The sequence below is a fragment of the Oryza sativa genome, chromosome 4 (genome assembly GCF_034140825.1).
Source record: "Oryza sativa Japonica Group chromosome 4, ASM3414082v1".
In the NCBI taxonomy this organism is placed as follows: domain Eukaryota; kingdom Viridiplantae; phylum Streptophyta; class Magnoliopsida; order Poales; family Poaceae; genus Oryza; species Oryza sativa.
In genome coordinates, this window is record NC_089038.1 from 27248245 (window position 1) to 27266182 (window position 17938).

Consider the following 17938-nt stretch of genomic DNA (forward strand, 5'->3'; position numbering starts at 1 on the left):
TTATTATTATAAAATAAATTTATTTTTAAGTATTTGTTGTATCAGAGTTTACCAAAGTATGATATAATTCAATTGTATTAAGAGTAGATAAGGTGTAAAACTATTGTATTGAGATTTGATAAAATAAAGATATTGTATTGATATGCGTGGGTTGGATGAACAGTTAAAACGATGGTAGCAAATGAGAGCCAAGCTGGAATACATGTTCGCAAATGCTTTTACAATCCCAGCATTGATGTGCCAATAGAATATTGCCAACCATTATGCGTTCGTCAGGTGATAAATGGCCTAGCTAGAGATAGGGTTCATCACTCGTGCCAAAACATATTACTGTGCAGCTGCGCTGAGCAATTCAATTGATTGGCGTTCGGTACACCGTGACAGCTCACGCATCCTGGATTCATCTACGCCGATCCAATCCAAACACCAACCTCCGCAGCTCACAGTGAACTGCACTGCTAGGCTCTGTGCACTGCAGACAGGGTGCTTTCTGTTTTTGAGTCCTAGTAAATGCAAATTTGAGAAGGAAGATAAATATTTTTTGCAAGCATGTGACAGGCTCGTTATGTTGATTAGTTGATATGAATACAGAGTACTACACCCATTCTAAAATATAGTAATATTTGAATAGATGAGGCATATACTACGACTCTGCACCGAGCGACATCGAACCTATATGTTGATCAGTCTCGAGCTCTGAATGCATACTCACTACATCTACCGTATGAGCACGTTGGTTCAGTGCGCCTGAAGGATGTTAGCAATGCCATGATGTTATACTGTTATACAGTTCTGTATAGTGGAGCGCTAGATTTATATGAATCGTTCTTGTTGCACACCACAGTGAATCTACGGTTTGTCACCAGCTGAACAGTTTGGTAGTGGTGGTAGTATCGATAGGAAACTGGTCACATCTTTCTTTTTGAAAGAGAGCACCATTGCATTGGAATTTTGGATCTGCTTTCAAATTTGAAGAGGACTTTTGAAGTTTCAAACTCAAGTGTGGATTCTCCGCAACGTATCTACTGTATGATGCGGATCCTTGGCAGTAGCAGAGCTGAGCAAAGGAACTGTTCATCTTGATGACATTTTCAACCATACCATTTTTTTTTGTCAAAGTTGCAAAAAAAAATATCTACGTTTAGTTTGTTGCCAAATTTGATAAATACATGAAAAATCCTGTCAAATTTTTAGTAATATTGCCATCTTGCTAAAATTTTAGCATTGCCAAAATTTGGTAAGGTTTATTTTGGCTACAATCTGAATATGCCCAAAATCTGTCTTCCTAGGCCTACACCTTTCCTGCCTGACATTGCCCAATTAGATCGTCATTGGTTTAATTATTTAGTATTCCCTCCGTTCCAAAAAAAAAATATTAGATATGCCATATGTATGTCTAGATTGGTAGTGACTAGGTTATTTTTTATGGGATGAAAGTATTTAACACTAGGTGGGATATTTTCTAGTATAATGTATCTGGAACTCTCTATCAGATACTCCTACATTCATTATACAAAAAAATGTTTCATCTAAGATTCTTACTACTTCCTACATTCTATAATATAAGCAACTTAGGACGGAATATGACATTTTATAGTACAATAAATTTAGACATATATCTGTCTAGATTAATTGTCATATGAAATGTTTCATCCAGTCCTAAATTGTTATATTATGGGACAGAAGGAGTATATTTTAGACATATTTTCTATTGTTCATCCACATTTTAAGTATGATACTACCTCCATCCCAAATTATATCTATTTCTAGCACAGTAACTTGTATTAAAATGAAACTATTTCTCCACCTACCCTCTTCTCTCAACCAATCACAACCATTCTCTTCACCTATTTTCTCTTCTCAACCAATCATAACCCCTCCAATTAATCATTTCTACATACTTACTTAATATACGTGCCTACCTTAAAATGGTTAGGTTATGGGACGGAGTAAGTATTCGGTTGTTCATCCAGATTTTCTGGATGATTCCAGATTTTTTTTTTACCACACACGTGGACCACAAAACTGTTGTAATCTCTGTAGCACATCGAACCTTGCGCTGCCTTTCCCTCAGGAGACAAACCCCGCCAGCTCATGCTCGGCTCACCACTCCACACGTGCGCAGCTCCCCATGGCCCGCTTGTACGCCACACTCATCGCTCGACAGCTCACTCATCAGCGGCAAAGCTGATTACCACCACCACTCGATCAATCTCTCACCGGATCAGCTTGAAAATTCTGGAGTTTATCTGCACTGCATCTCTCGTGCACCAGTGGTTGATCAATGATTCTTGCATCAAATGTGCCAAAGGTTCGAGTTTGTTTACTGCAGTTTCTCTGTTGGTAGCAAAAACCCGTGTGGAGACATGTCTCGCCGTCCGAGTCGTTGCCATCGGTTAATCGTTAATCAGGTTCCATACGGGCAGAGCAAGACAGATTTACAAGCAGAAACACGAGAAACAAAACAGTAACGTCGCAAGAAGAACAATCCTACAGATACATGCATGGCAGCTACCACTAGTCTGTACTCTGTACACCTGAGAGCTTAGGACAAATCATACTCGATCATCGTAAGTCCGCACCAGCAGCTCACCGGCGCGAGAGCGTGTCCCACAGGTCCGTACACCGGCGGCGGGCGAAGCCGACGCGACCGGCGTCCACGTCGTACACCACCTCGAACCCCTGCTGCTGGAAGTTGCCAAGCGTCCCTGCCGGACCACCACCGTCTTCGCCGTCGTCGTTGTTCCCGCCGACGTTCATCAGCATCAGGCACCCGACGCTCCGCCCCTCCTCGCTCTTGAACCCCATGAAGTAGTTCCTCCGCGGCAGCGCCACCGTCGCGTTGCCACGGAAGTGGAGCGCCACCGGCGGCACGGCGCGGTCCGACGGGGAGTAGTGGTAGCAGGGGGCGAGCCCTGTCTGGGCCTCCGCGCCCTCGGCGCGCGTGAACCGCGCCGCGGCCATCGCGCGCGCGAACTCGTCGGCCACCCGCGCGAACGTGTCGCTCGGCAGCATGGTGAACGTCGTGCCCGAGTCCACCACCATCCCGCCGTTGCCGTCGCGGTCCACGTCCCCGAGCTCGGGCTGGGCCTGTATCCTCTTCCCGCCCACCGAGACGGCTTCGAGCGCCACCGAGTAGAAGTAGGGGTGCTTCGGGTTGTGCAGCAGCGGCGTGTACACGAAGTCCGTCTCGGAGGCGCCGATCGCGGCGGCGTCCGTGCTGCGGCCGAGGATCAGCGGGCTTGACCGGATGAGCCGGTCGGCGCGGAATGAGTGGGCGACGAGGCAGTAGGAAAACCTGCCGGAGAGCGACGGGGCGAGCTGGGCCGGGAGCGAGAGCGGGCCGCGCCCGAACCCGGCCACCCCGACGGGCTCGGCGAGCGCCGTGTGCGCGCAGGCGAAGGTGAAGTTCTCCACGGCCATGGACGCGGCCAGCCCGACGCGTCCGCGCCTCAGGTTCGCGACGAGGCTGCCGTCCCCGTACGCGTAGTACAGCGGCGGGCACGCGTGGGACGCGCACGAGTCGGTCTCGATCGCGTCGAGCGGGCACCGCGCCGCGGCGCACAGGTCGGAGGTGGGCGCGGAGGAGTGCGCCGCGGAGCAGAGCGGCGACGCGCAGGAGATGCGGCGGGAGTCGATCGGTGGGGGGAGCGGGCTGGAGTGGTTGCCACCAGGCGTCGCCTTGCCTTCGCAGAGCATGCAGGTGAACGGCGCGCAGGGGAACCAGACGAGGTCGCTGCCGGTGTCGAGGAAGAGCGACACGGAGCTGGCCGTGGAAGGCGGGCCGACCGAGAGCGACAGCGTGTAGTCGCTCCCCGGCGCGAGCGGCAGCGAGAGCTGGCGGTGCCGTGGAGGAGGAGGCGCGCGGCGCGTGCCGTGGCGGCGGCCGCGGTGGCGCGCGGCGGAACGGAGGGAGGAGGAGCGGAGGAGGCGGTGGATGGTGGCGGTGTCATTGGCTGGGCGGAGCGAGGAGAGGGTGTTGGTGAGCGGCAGAAGCAGCCCGTGGCATTGCAGCGAGGAGGAGACGAGAAGCAAGCCGAAGCAGAGGAAGCAGAGTTGGAGGCGCATGGTGACGGGGCGCTTTCGCGCACGGTGGAATGCTCGGGTTTCTGGCCTCAGGCCGCGGGTTTAGAAGGGGTTTTTGAAGCGGCCGAGCCGGCAGCAGCATCCCGGGGCGTACGTGGGGACGGTTCAAACAAACTAAACTGTGTATCGCGTGGGGGAAATCCACCCGGGGAGAGCGCGAGCCGCACGGAGGACACGCATGCTGCACACTCGCTCAGGCGCTCGCGCGGCGCGCCCGCTTGGTTGCAACTTGCAAGCGGCTACGTGACGAGACAACGTGTGGATTTGGAGTCACGGGACGGCGAGTCACTGTGCGGATGTGCGCTTGGACGCGAGCGTGTATGCGTGCACAAGCGCAAACCGATCGAGCCGGGGCGGATCTTTTTTTCTTTGCGATAGAGAGCCGGGGCGGATCAGGACGGAGCAGTACAGGCCTACAGCTACAGGGTAGCAGAGCAAGCAGGACAAGGGGACACAGGAAGCTAGCGAGTGGTGGCCTCGGAGTGAGAGTAGCTGGAGTAGTGTCATTGCATTTTCAAGTACCACGAGCTTGCGATCGCTATGGTTTTTTACTGGTAGTTGTGACTTTGCGATTACTGGGAGTGGTGACTTTACGACACGGCTCGATTGAAACTTGAAAGGCGCACAACTCGCCTGTTTTACAAGGTTACAGCTGCATGTTTCAGCTCTAGCTCTTTTGAAGTTGAAGCCCGATCAATAAGTTTCAACTTCACTTAAAACAGAATTAAAGATAGGTGAAGAGCTCTAGTAAATTAAAGTAGAAAGGTAAAACTAGGTTTCAGCTACTCCATAACTTTACTTGAGATTCAACTCTTAAAATTAAATCTAGAAGTTTAAACTCAACCAAACGAGTTTTACTATTCATCTGTCATCTCATGCTATTGCTAGCCTGGTGCATAATGCGTCCCGAAAGGCTGAAACTATAGGTACTCCCTCCGTTCAAAAACCGTGAGTTTCCGTGTCAACGTTTGACTGTTCGTCTTATATGAAATTTTTTTATAATTATTATTTTCATTCTTGTTAGATGATAAAACATGATTAATACTTTATGCGTGGCTTATCTTTTTAATTTTTTTCATAACTTTTTCAAATAAGACGGACGGTCAAACGTTGAACACAGAAATCAGGGTTTGTCTTTTTTTTTTGGACGGAGGGAGTAGGTGAATGGACTGCTAGTACGGAGTACATCCAACTATTATGTCTCCTTTTTATCTTCTGTTTAAACCACTTCAGAAAGTTTTAGTAGTTGAAACCCCTCAACATAATTAACTACCCTTGAAAACGTGTGATCGTTAATCTGCATTTAGGGTGTTGCTTCCATAGACCATAGGTTAGGTTAGGAAGATTGAAATCAGCAAATTAACTATTGAGATTAAGGATAGCACTAATTAAACTGCAGTCTGTAGGTGTCTGTCAATCAGAACAAAGACGTGCTAATCAATCTTATTCGAAAAAAAAACGTGCTAATCAATTGTAGGGGACCATTTGCAGAGTGCTTATCGTTGCATCTGTGGACGGATCAGATCCATTTCTTGATTGCGCCATGAAATCTTCTTGATTGCACCATGAAATCAACTAGACAGCCCTGTTTGGTTCCTTAGACTAATTATTAGCTCTCACCTTTTAGTGCTGAATTAGTCCTCAAGGATCCAAACGGGTGGGCTAAAATTGAGGCTAAAGTGAATTAGCCCCCTCAAAACATTAGCCTCTCCATGGAATGTTAATAGGGCTAATTTTGTGTGGGGACCATAAAAAAACAGCTCTCTCCTCTCTTTCTACTCTCTCTCTACCTTTTAACCTTAAATTAGCCCATGGATACAAACATACCACCCTAGACTAATGTTTAGCCTACCAATTCATGACTAAACATTAGCTCTCAAAATTAGCCCTGAGCTAATTTTTTTTTCAAACAGGGCCCTACCAGTACCTACTAGTACTGCACTGCACTACACTTGCTCGATCGTCTAATTTTTCTATCTTTTCGTTCTGTACTTCTGTACACCAAAAAAATAGTAAGGCCCTGTTTAGATTATAATTTTTTTCTTCAAACTTTTAATTTTTTCGTTACATTGAATTTTCCTGCAACATAAATTTTCAACTTTTCTGTCACATCGTTTTAATTTCTTCAAACTTTCAATTTTGATGTGGAACTAAACACAGCCTAAAGATAAAATCAGCCCCTGGTTCAGTCCATAAGAAATTGGAGCATTAGCAAAGACAAATGACAATCATGGGAAAATGAACTAAAACCAAATACACCGTGAGAGCCGAATGGGAGGCAAGAAAAGGAGTAAAGGACTAGCTGTCTGAGCTTTTTGTTAGTAGTAGTGTTAGTTCTCTTCCATCAATAGTTCTATGCGCCACCGTGGCGACATTATCATGAGCTCACTGGTTCAGTGAGCTGGATACAGAATCAGATATACAATGGGACCTAGGACTAGTTTGTTGATAAGGGAAGGGCCCAGCCCTTTTCATGTGAGATATTTCTATGCAATTCAGTGATCGAATAACGAGGTTGGCAATGGCATTCACGCCGGTGAGCAATCTTGCACGTACCGCTGGCTTGGCTGTAAGTCAATTTTTCATGTCTGCATAGGCACAGGCGAGTTAATACTACTCCACCATGTACTCTATCTGACTCTGAGATCCTTCATTCATGCTTCACTGGCATCCACAATGGTAGAGTATCCTTTAAGCTTCTGTTCAGGCGTCCATTTCATATGTACGTACACTATACGTGAGGTACTAGTACAATATACTCCGTACTAGTACAGGTTAATGCATGGTTGTCCCGTTCTATTTATCTACTTTACCATATTATTGTCATAAATTATTTACTCCACACCTATAATAAAACCAAAGTAGACAATTATGGCGAACAATCTGCTTCAAACGGGAGTGAGTCTTTGCAAAGGGGTAGTGAATGAGAATTCGAATTTCAAACCACACATATCCGAGAAGAACGGTGCGCGCAACGCGACAACGGTTCGCGCAAGCAGCCAAGGCTAACGTACAGGCTGCACAATGATGCACCACCGTTCGCAGCCAACGGTGAGAAGAAAAGGCAGGACAACGGATGGCGCGCGGCAGCAGCGGCGGAACGGGGAGTCGAGGAGACGAAGCAGCAGCAGAGGGGGGCTCGGCTTCGGACTCCGGTACAGAAGAAAACAAGAGGAGACGTCGTGAAAAAGGATTGATGGATCGAACGCCTGCCCTGTGCCCTCATCGCCATGATGTACTATTGTACTCCTCCTAGTGTGAATATGTGATGATGACGATTGACAGCTACAGGCGACGTACGATGGCTGGCCGGAGAACAGCTGTGAGGGGAGTCGGGTACGTGCCGTACCGACGAGGGTCCCCGCCGGCCGATCAGTGGGCACCGCCTAGACTCCATATAGCCGCAGTGCGAAGCTGAAAGAGCGAACGGCCAATGGCCCATGGCCAATGGAAAATACGTGCTCCCTCCATCCAAAAAAAAAAAAAGACAAACCCTGATTTCCGTGTCCAACGTTTGACCGTCCGTCTTATTTGAAAAAATATAAAAAAAATTAAAAAGATAAGTCACACATAAAGTATTAATCATGTTTTATCATCTAACAACAATAAAAATACTAATTATAAAAAAATTTCATATAAGACGGACAGTCAAACGTTGGCACGGGAACTCACAGTTTACTTCTTTTTTTTTTTTTTTTGAGACGGAGGGAGTATAGCTCAACAGTACTGTACATGCAATTGCAATGCAAGCACTCCAGTTCAGGCTGGTTCTGCCAATGGGGCTCGGGCTCATCATTGGCATCTCTCGTACTGCTGTACTCCGAGTACACTATACTTCGAGCAGGTTGGGCCATCGCTGTCGTCCAGTGTGTACTGCTGGGGTTGGCCTTTGTGTAGGTCATAGTAGCTGATGAGACGAATGACACGGATTAGGAACACTGGAACAGAAAGAAGGCAGAGGCAAAATGGAAAGAGACGCGACGGCCAGTGAAAGATTTCCCCGTCTCCGCGTGCACTGAAACGAACAAATGCAATGGAACATTGCTGTTGAGTTTTAAGAGCACCAAGTGAGATAAAACAGGTGCCAGATCCTTTTTGGTGTATGTACATCTGCACTATGATATTGAGCTGTTGATCATTCAGAGTGACGACAAAACTAATTTTACAAAGGCGCAAGACTTGGCGTCTACTTTCGAATAAAGTGAAAGTGAGAAGCATTCCATTATTATTCGTTTGCGTACAAATGTACAATCAGAGAGTGACCAATTTATTGCCACTTTATAAGATGCAAAAGAACCATGACTGCCACTTTTTTCATGCTAGCTTGCCTCTTGGTTGTGGGGGCAGATACAAACGGCTACATACTAGTATAAAAAAAATCAATTTCTAACTATATATTTGGATATTAGATTTCATAAAGAACAACTTCCGATATGGCACATCCAATATATATTTGTTTCATGATGATGTGTATCATTCCGAGCCGATATTTATTGTAGCAGGAGAGAAACAGGGATGTAGCAGGTGCAAGAAACCAACAGAGGGATGATACAAACATTATATATAGACTAAAATACACCAGCGGTTCTTAAACTTCTTATCAGTAGGTTTCACTTAGGTCCACGAAGTTGTAAAGCGCACATCAAGGTCCCTAAACTTGGTTTATTGTATCATCCCGGTCCAAAGCCGCGTTTGACCGTGGTTTTAGCTTACGTGGCACGCCACATGGACTATGACATGGATTTTTTATTTTATTTTTTCTCCCTTCTTCCTTCTCTTTTCTCTTTTATGAAAAGACGATGACATGGACGATGACGTGTATAAGGCATTTTCATCTTTTCGACAAGGAAGAAAGAGAAAAAAAAGAAGGAAGAAGGGAGAAAAAAATCCATGTCATCGTCCACGTGGCGTGCCACGTAGGCAAAACCACGGTCAAACGCGGCTTTAGACCGGAATGATACAATAAACCAAGTTTAGGAATCTCGATGTGCGCTTTGCAAGTTCGTGGATCTAAGTGAAACCTGCTGACAAGTTTAAGGACCGCTAGTGCATTTTACTCTTATATATATATATATATATATAAAAAGCTATATGATTAAGCGATGCATATTAAACAGAGGGATGATACAATCATTCAAAAGCTATGACTAAAGCGATGCATATTAAAAGGATGCAATCACAAGGTCACAACAATTGGAGAGCCAATTGCACCCAGTCAAACGTGCGCCAAAAAAAAAAAGAAACTGATACGGAAAGAAGAAAAGAAAAATAAAAGGAAGGAAACCGTGCGCAAAAAGAAAAACAAAAGAAAAAAAACCGCACACCGCCTAGGAAACCGTGCGCCAAAAAAACAACAAAAAAAAAGAAACCGCACGGTGCTTGCGCCCCCCTCTCCACGCGCGACCCGTGTCTAGTCGCGCGGGGGAGGGCGCATGCGACTGATCGCTCATTAACATTCTCTCTCCAATTGTGCCTACTGCCCACTGCCTGCGGGTTTCCGTGGTCATCGCGATAATGGCGGTGATACTTTGTAAATTGTGTTCATCTGCCTGACAAAGAAAAAAAATGTATTCATCTCGTACCAAAGTCCTAGTCCATATGCTACTCCATCCGGGTTGATAATACTTGTCATTTTGGACAGAGACACGGTCTTAAAAAAATAACTTTAACCACTATTTTTTTATAATATGAATAGAAGTGTTAACAAATATATCATTTTATTGAAATATTTTTTTAAAACTAATCTATACATATAGTCACCATATTGCAAAGATAAATATTTTAGAAATTATTCGTAATCAAATATTTTAAAGTTTGACCTCACTTTTGTCCAAAACGACAAGTATTATTAGCCCGGAGGGCGTACATTTCTTAACGAGCCTAAGAGTAACTGTAACGGCGAGAGCTAAATAGGAGAAAATCATATCATAATTGCAAACTGCCTAAATGTTTGACTGCTAATCAAAAGGCCATAAAAGGTCCATAGGTGGTTATTATTCCTTTGTTTGTAAGCTAAGGCTGTCCACCATGAAAAGAAATTCATACAGCAGGCATTTATCAACTCAATGCAGCTCAACATCCAGAAAGAGTGGGTCTGATTTAGTCTACAATTTCAGACCATGTGTTGTGAATGTACAATGAATCACGTACAAATGACAATACAACAAAAGTTAAGCAAGAATAGCTTGTACCGGTAGTTGTGATAACGGTAGACTATGGGCGTATTCTTTCCAATAGACTCTCAGCTTCAATAAACCCTCCAAGGGGACCAAGAGGTGTATATTTTACTTGCCTCCAGCTGTTAAAATGAAGTGGTATAAATAATTTCCAAACGGAAAAATGCCACATTTCAAATGAAGGGAAAGGCGTATAGCACTGTAAATTGAGTACCTGGGCGTAAATGGCAATGCCAAGCAGTGAAGATGAAGGTGATCAACACTATTAAATGGTGGCTGGTGAAAACCAAATCTGCAATACACAACAAGTTTACAAGAACGCAGAGAGGAATAACGCTCGATAAGTATATTGTGACAATGGAAGTTTCCCCATCACCGCATATTAGTGTTACTGCTTATCAGCAAATGAGAGAGCTTTCAATCACATGTACAACAAGAAATATAGAACACATAAATAATATTTCTTTTTGGCAATACCTCTGTTCCTCCGAATTGGGAGCATCCCGATTGAGTAAATCTCTTCCTACTGCCAACATGTGACTAACTGAAAAGGACAAAACATGCCAACTGGTTGGTTTGACTTAGACAAAGAGTAATAGGGAGCCAAGGTTGCAAGAAGCGAGAAGGAACAAATCACCCACCTAACTGGTGATCTTCGGTGGTTCTTTGGAGATTATTGACAGTAGGTATATGTTCAATGGGTATGACAAGATAGTGCCTGCAAACAGCACAGGATACCGTAAAACAAATGTTAAAGGAAAAATCTGACAAGCTCTGGGTCAATAGTTAACGGTGGAAAACTGAAATCACATTTGGACACTTGGTGCTAAAAAGATTACAGGGCCAAAATCACTCTGGCATAGTGGCATGTCAAAGACAGAACCGGCATAAAGAGCTCAGATCGACTTGTTATTATGTTTGCAACTTTTGCATTGAGTACAGAAGGGTGTTCATCATGTCTGACTGATCCAGTTAACCATATAGTACAATAATTGTCGGTAGCAATTTATTGATCTTCAACTGTAAGCTATGTGATATTACATACTCCCTCCATACTCGTAAAGGAAGTCGTTTTGGACAGTGACACGGTCTCTAAAACACAACTTTGACTTCTTCATACGGTTTCAAAAAAAAAAGAAACTTTGACTTCTTCTTTCTATAAAAATATTTATTGAAAAGTGATATATGTATACTTTTATGAAAGTATTTTTCAAGACAAATCTATTCATATAATTTTTACATTTTCAAACTCAACAACTTGAGAGTTATTCATGATTTATATTCCTAAAGTTTGACTTAAACATTGTCCTAAACGACTTCCTTTACGAGTATGGAGAGAGTATGTTTTCCACTATTTGTAAATAGAGAGGTGCAACTGTGAAGATATACAACATGTTTTTTCATTGCTCTTCTGTATAATATAGAAAAACATATGCTTGTGTATATGCACAGTAACTTGAGAATTGAGATAATCAAGAACATCCAAGTAGGCGATCCACAAGACTTGGTTCTCCATGACCTCTTGGTGGTTGGTATATACCCAAATTCAGACAACAGTTAAGATTAGATTGGTACAGAGGAATCAGTCGCATTGCTATTCAGCTGATCACCAATATTGATCGGCCATCAAAATACATAATCTCCTGCTAAAAAAACCTAAAGGATGATTTCTTTCAGCATGAAAATATAGCCACTTATATAGGAACGATCAAGGCATAGGTCTGTTTGTTCAAAAAATATATATATTAAAACATAGGTCTCTCTGCAATGAGAAGCAGAGTAAAAAGAGATAATATGGTGGTAAAAAAGTGTCCAAATATGAAAAATTCGCACTGAAACTTATAACAAGCTCACTGCAACCAAGATCCACAGTAAACCATTATTTGCACTCGCAAAGTAGTTATAGCTAGGTAGGAGACATAACAAGACAACAAACACAAGTTAGTTAAAGCCTTCCACCTTGCATTAGTTGTATAGTAGAAATATAGATGGTAAATTCAATCCGAGTACATGTGAACCCAATCACTTCTAATATCCGACTACAGCTATTATACGTAATAACAAGGAAACGCCATATCCATATTTCCAGACCAATCCCCCCCAACACGACGCAGTGCGCGGAGACATAGAAGTACTCCTACCTGAAAGCCGACGGGTTGATGTCCTTGAACGCCATGACCCTGTCATCCTGCGGAGGAAACCAAATTGACACGAGTTTTAGCGACCAACAGCACCAGATGAACGGGGATTATTAGATCGGAAGCGGCGACGGGGAGGAGGGTACGGAACGGAGTAGAGGAGGACGGTGTTGCAAGCGGGGTCGCGGCGGGCGATGGGGCAGAACACGCACCATTCAGCCATCGGGGCCCTCTCCGACCTCCTCGCCACGGTGCCGCCGCGGAAGCAGAACAGCTTCTTCATGGCACCCTCGGCGCCCGCGTGGAGCGGTTGAGGTTAGGTGGGATCCCCAACGCGGCGTGGACTTGGACTGTTTCCGCACTTGCGCCCCGGACGCGGCAGCCGTGCTCGTGCTCGTGCTCGCGGGTGGGATACCGCCACCGCCGCCGCCGCCGGTATCGATCCGGTGGCCGGTGGCGCACTGGCTAATCGTCCAGTGATTCCACGGCCCAGCGCAACCGGCAAAGCTGTAGCGTCAGTTTCCTGGTCCCTTGGAGAAGCCCAACTCATCACAGGCCCAACTGAGATGGGCCATGAATTTGGTTCCAAGCCCAACTCAGCACCGCACTTTCTCATTTCTTGCTTGGAAAAAGTACACCCAAGTTCTCTCAACTTGTCATCGAATTACAAAATCGTCCCTCAACCACAAAACCAGATATATGACATCCCTTAACTTTACAAAACCGTTCCATTTAGGTTCTTCGGTGGTTTTGACTCCGGTTTTGTACGACGTGACTGCTAAGTCAACATGGGACCCACGTGTCAGGATGTCACGAAAGGGCACTGATGGAGACGTCGGCTGCGCGCCGGCCACTGCACGGCCTCGCCCCCGCACGGCCGCCCCGGACCGCGCCTTGCACCGAACTCCGCAGCGTCACACCAGCCGTCGCCCAGCCGTGCCGCCGCTCTGGCCATGGCCGCCGCGCCTCCCCGACCACACGAAGTCAATGGGAAAAGAAAATGAAGAAAGAAAAAAAAAGGGAAAAGGGCAGAGCAGCGAGCAGCCCTGGCCGCCGTGCTGCTGGCACTCGCCGCGCCATGGCCGCTCGGCCGCATCCCGCGCCGAGCCGCAGCTTAGCCGCATCCCGCACCCACCCGGCCACCGGCGTCACCGCACCGTGCCGTGCTAGGCCGCTGCACCGCATCCGCCGTCCACGGCGTGCTCGCAGCACCACGCCATGGCCGCTTGATCGCCCCCGCGCCGCCCCGCATGGTGTGGCGCCATGAGCCGCCGGCCCGCCGCACGCCGGCCGCCACGAGCCCGTGTCCTGGCCGCGCCGCCGCCGTGCGTCCGCGTCGCGGCCGCCGCCTAGCCGCCACCGCGCCCCGCCGTCGGCCGCCGTCACGCTCCTGCTCGCCCTCGCTGCGCGCCGCGTGCCGCCGCTGCCCCTCGCCGGACCTCGGTGCGCTAGGTCCCCGCATGGTTGGCACCTTGTTAACGTCGAATGTGATTGGCCTGCAGCAGGATGGCATCCCCCATAGCTGTACTGCGGGCACTAGCCACAGCCCATCTGTTCCAACAAAAAAAAACATAAATTTACGAGTCGATGCAGGCTATTAGCAGCAATTCAGCATCTAATCTGCAAGAATTCTCACACACACACACACACACACACACACACTTACGGATTGTGAAGAATTTGAGCGGGTGTGAGGCTGTGAGCTGCAGAAACGGAAAGGGGAAGAAGCACCAGATGAGCAAATAAAATCCAAAAAACAATGGCGGAAGCTAGCAAAGAAATGGAGGGAAGGATGGGTTCACAGGCTGTTCTGCCGGCCGGCCGCTGCCCTTCTTCCTCTCCGCGTGCACTCGCCGGTCGGTGAGGGAGATCGGCGGGGAGAGGAGCAGGAGGCAAGCCACCGCTGTCCTCGCTCGCCTCGGGACATCGCCGGACACCCACCGCCTCCACTCTGAGTGCGTGCGGCTTTTCCAGCCCCCAGGAGCAAGCGAGCGGCAGCCCCGAGTCGTCGTCGTGCTCCAAGGAGGGGAAAGAGAGGGATGCTGACGTGGCATCTAACATGTGGGGTCCATGCTGATTCAGCCGTCACGTCGGACAAAACCGGGATCAAAACCACCGAAGAACGTAAAGTGAATGGTTTTGTAAGTTGGGATATTATATATTTGGTTTTGTGGTTGGGGGATGATTTTGTAATTCGATGACAAGTTGAGAGACCTTGGATGTACTTTTTCCTTCTTGCTTCACGCTAATTCTTCCAATTTTTTTTAAAAAAAATGGGCGCTTGGTTCTTCCGTGAAGTTTATCCTGAATTTATATAATGGTCAACTGTTAAAAAAAAGGATGATTAGTGATGAAGCAAAGAGGAAGGGAAGTTTTCGACCATTACGCACGTTGCCGGTGGGTGTAAAATTCAATTCTGATTTTTTATTTCCGTTGGCAACAACCGAACTTGACACGCAAAGAGGCCGAGCCGTCATCCACAAGGTCCAGAGTCTAGACAACCGTGGGCCACGAATCACAAGAGCTTGACTGGACCGGACGCGAGCAGGGCTGCTTGAACGTTGGACGGGGTAGCTCGAAGAAATGAAGAATGTTTGGTCTGTCACGAGCCGCACCCGCACGACTGTCGGATATAATTAAAGTTGGTCCATGTGGCTGAACCACGTCGGAAAAACATAAACGAAGGTGTACACGCTAGAGATGGTAAATTACTTGGCTACGAACTTTCTGTGTCAAGCTTGCACACGCAGCTGCTGGATAAGGTCTTTTTCTTTTCTTATCTCCGTTCTCTCTGTTCCTTGTGCATATCAGTACGTGAGCTTGGAGCCTTGGAGCATGTCTAGTAGTACTAGGATTTCGCTTTTGTCTCCCGTCTCCCGTGGACAGGATCGCTTGACCAACGCCTGATGATGATAATTAAGACCTGCCTAAGCAACACCTGGGACATCCGTATTATGATATTATCTGCACTGCGGGTTACTTCTAAATGATCACCGCACCCCCTCGTCGTTACCAGGCTGCCTCGTGCATGCTCATCACAAAAAGGCGTGCTTTGACGTCCCTCGCGAGACACATCGCATGCAGCTGCGGCCAGTCTCAGTCTGCCATGTGCCCATGTTCTTCCTCGAATGCGTCTGTCTCGCCGGATTAGCCTGATGGAAACGAAGGTGAAATTTAACCGTGAACAGTGCCCGGCTTTAGCTGTGACAGAGGTAGGAAAATTCGGCAGATCTCGAAAGCAGAAGAAGGCATTGCAGAAAACGGGCAGCGCCGCCGCCGATTCACGGCAACATGCGCCGTTCTAGAGAAGCTGCAAGTAACATGCATTATTGCCTCCTACTCCTAGCTAGTACTGCGGTATACTTATCATGGGTCTTTATCGACCGATCAAGAGAGCTCCAATGTATGCATGTGCAGAAATGTTGCAGGTAGGCGATAGCGCATGTTACTCGCGCTCACCGACTAGCCGGTTTGCTGTCGTTGGAGGAGATCGACCGGTATTAATTGATCGCGTCACAGTACTATCATCATCTCCGCGGGTCTCTGTCTGCGTATTAAACTCCTCATTGCTGCAAAAATGCTTGGAGTGGATTCCATCCACGTAGCTAGCTAGCGTAATGCTTGAATTGCGACGACGTCTTCAATTATTTGGCAGTCCAGATAATAGATCGGTGCTAGCTCGATCGATCAGCCAGTTGCTGTTGCCAGTCACCGGTTTGACGAACCGGATAGTGTATATCCACTCAATCGATCGATCAAATGATCTGGGGATTGCGATGAATTTTTCTCCCTCCCATTTAATTCTCGCGATGAATAGTTGAATACTGGATCAGGTGTTCGATGGATTTCGTGCGTACAAGTCTGTGATCGTGTGCGTACACATAGATTGATTAATTTATCTTTCTTTGCGTGAGTTTGTCCACAGGCACACCACATATGATTATTAGTATATGAATTGCCACGGTGGAGGTTAGTTCCGGCAAGCAATTAACAGTAGTAGGTCTCATTGAGGTGCATCAGTGGTGACGACATGGATATCAAGGAGAGATGATGATGCAACAGTGGAGTTGAGAGTCGATCCTGGCTGTGTATAGGAGGGGCCAGGAGCCTCCCTGATGCACCGTTGAATAAAAATCTGAAACGTGAAAAAAATCGTTGGTTTCTTTCCTTCAGAAACCAAGCGAGTGGTGTACGAAACAAACTATATATGAACCTTCACGGAATACACATTAAACTAATTTACCTACAAGGTCTTGGAGCTATGGTTTAATTCCACCTGTCAAGACTATTTTTGGGAGGAAAAGTACATATATAAAAGGTTTTATCTCATTAGAAATTTCGAAAAATATATATGTATGTATATATATGTGTGTGTGTGTGTTTGTGTGTGTGTGTGTATTAATTATTTGGCCTCCTTACATGTACAACATGTAAATTTGTAGATAAGTTTCAAGTTCTTTTTGCATTTATACTCTTTTTTAAAAAATATAACTTATCCGTTATATGCTATATAAATTTTTGTTATTGTTATTAATGTAAATCATATTTCATACGCTACATACGATATTTTTGTGTTTTGTGCTATTATCTATTTTAAGCAATTTCTCTCTCGTATACCACACAAAATAATTTTATAAAATAAATATAACAAAAAAACTTTAAACTTAATACATTCTTACATGTTTTGTACATAGGCCATACAAAAATTTTCATTTTTATTGAAACTTTTAATGAAATAAATTAGGGATTGTTTACATTGTATATCTCTAAGAGTATTTTGGGTATTCTTATAAGGGTGATCAACCCACTGGTATATTGTAAAACATTGTTAATGTCACCGGTATATAATAGAAATTAAGAGACACTGTTAGTGAAATCGTTGAGCTGAACCAAACTCAGTGGCATGGAGTCGATTCTCTCTTTGAAAAAAGTTTAACCCAATAGCGTATTATAAAACAATTGGTAAAGCCATCGTTTTTTTTTTGAAAATGAAATTGTAGGAGAGGCTCCTACAGTGAATAAACTCAATGGGTATATTATGAAAAGAGACAATGTTAGTAGCAAATTATTAAACTAGATCAAACTCAGTGGTATAGAATAGATTCTCTCATATGTTAGAGAGCTACATTCTGTGGTATGACAGTACAATTGCATTTGTAAATATAAATATAAGAGTTGTATCATAAATACAACTCTAATTTTTAAGATATTGTAATACAGTTCAAATTCCAGCTTGTGAACAGTATAACGATAAAACAATACAATACAATACCATGCCAATTATGTCATAAAATAATTAATGCATCTTTTTTAGTCAAATGATTTGCATTTATATATTCAGTTTTTCTTGCGAGACGATCAGCGTAATTGATCTACCTAATTTCTCGTCATGCATATCACGTGGAGAAATATTTTTAGAACCGGTGGAAATATAGAATTACACAATCAATACATGGTGAACACTAACCTTACAATTCATTTGTGAACAGTACTTACTATATGTATATGAATTCAACAGGTTGCTATCGAGGAGTTGTG

The 17938-nt window shown here is 45.5% G+C and overlaps 2 protein-coding genes and 1 long non-coding RNA gene across 7 annotated transcripts; all 3 read right to left on the reverse strand.

Moving 5' to 3' along the window:
- Positions 1-2392: 2392 nt before the first annotated feature.
- LOC4336513 (probable aspartyl protease At4g16563) lies at positions 2393-4111 on the reverse strand. The gene has a single exon (XM_015778727.3). It carries the CDS (start codon positions 4066-4068, stop codon positions 2590-2592), a length of 1479 nt encoding a protein of 492 aa, XP_015634213.1. The 5' UTR covers positions 4069-4111; the 3' UTR covers positions 2393-2589.
- A 3548-nt stretch (positions 4112-7659) lies between these two features.
- On the reverse strand, positions 7660-12878 carry LOC4336514 (bifunctional adenosine 5'-phosphosulfate phosphorylase/adenylylsulfatase HINT4). 5 transcript variants are annotated; one of them, XM_015778061.3, is made up of 7 exons: positions 12552-12878; positions 12404-12450; positions 10904-10980; positions 10740-10806; positions 10477-10554; positions 10278-10384; positions 7660-7993 (listed from the first exon to the last, which is right to left on the reverse strand). In XM_015778061.3, the coding sequence occupies exons 1-6, from the start codon at positions 12681-12683 to the stop codon at positions 10300-10302; spliced, it is 486 nt and encodes a 161-aa protein (XP_015633547.1). In that variant the 5' UTR covers positions 12684-12878; the 3' UTR covers positions 7660-7993; positions 10278-10299. The 5 variants fall into 5 exon arrangements, with proteins under 5 accessions (XP_015633547.1, XP_015633549.1, XP_015633546.1 ...); XM_015778063.3 differs by lacking the exon at positions 7660-7993 and adding an exon at positions 9179-9631; XM_015778060.3 differs by lacking the exon at positions 7660-7993 and adding an exon at positions 9179-9635.
- A 95-nt stretch (positions 12879-12973) lies between these two features.
- LOC136351178 (uncharacterized) lies at positions 12974-14349 on the reverse strand. Its single transcript, XR_010740768.1, has 3 exons — positions 14207-14349; positions 14067-14103; positions 12974-13951 (listed from the first exon to the last, which is right to left on the reverse strand). It is a non-coding gene; the product is annotated as an uncharacterized lncRNA (long non-coding RNA).
- Positions 14350-17938: the final 3589 nt, after the last annotated feature.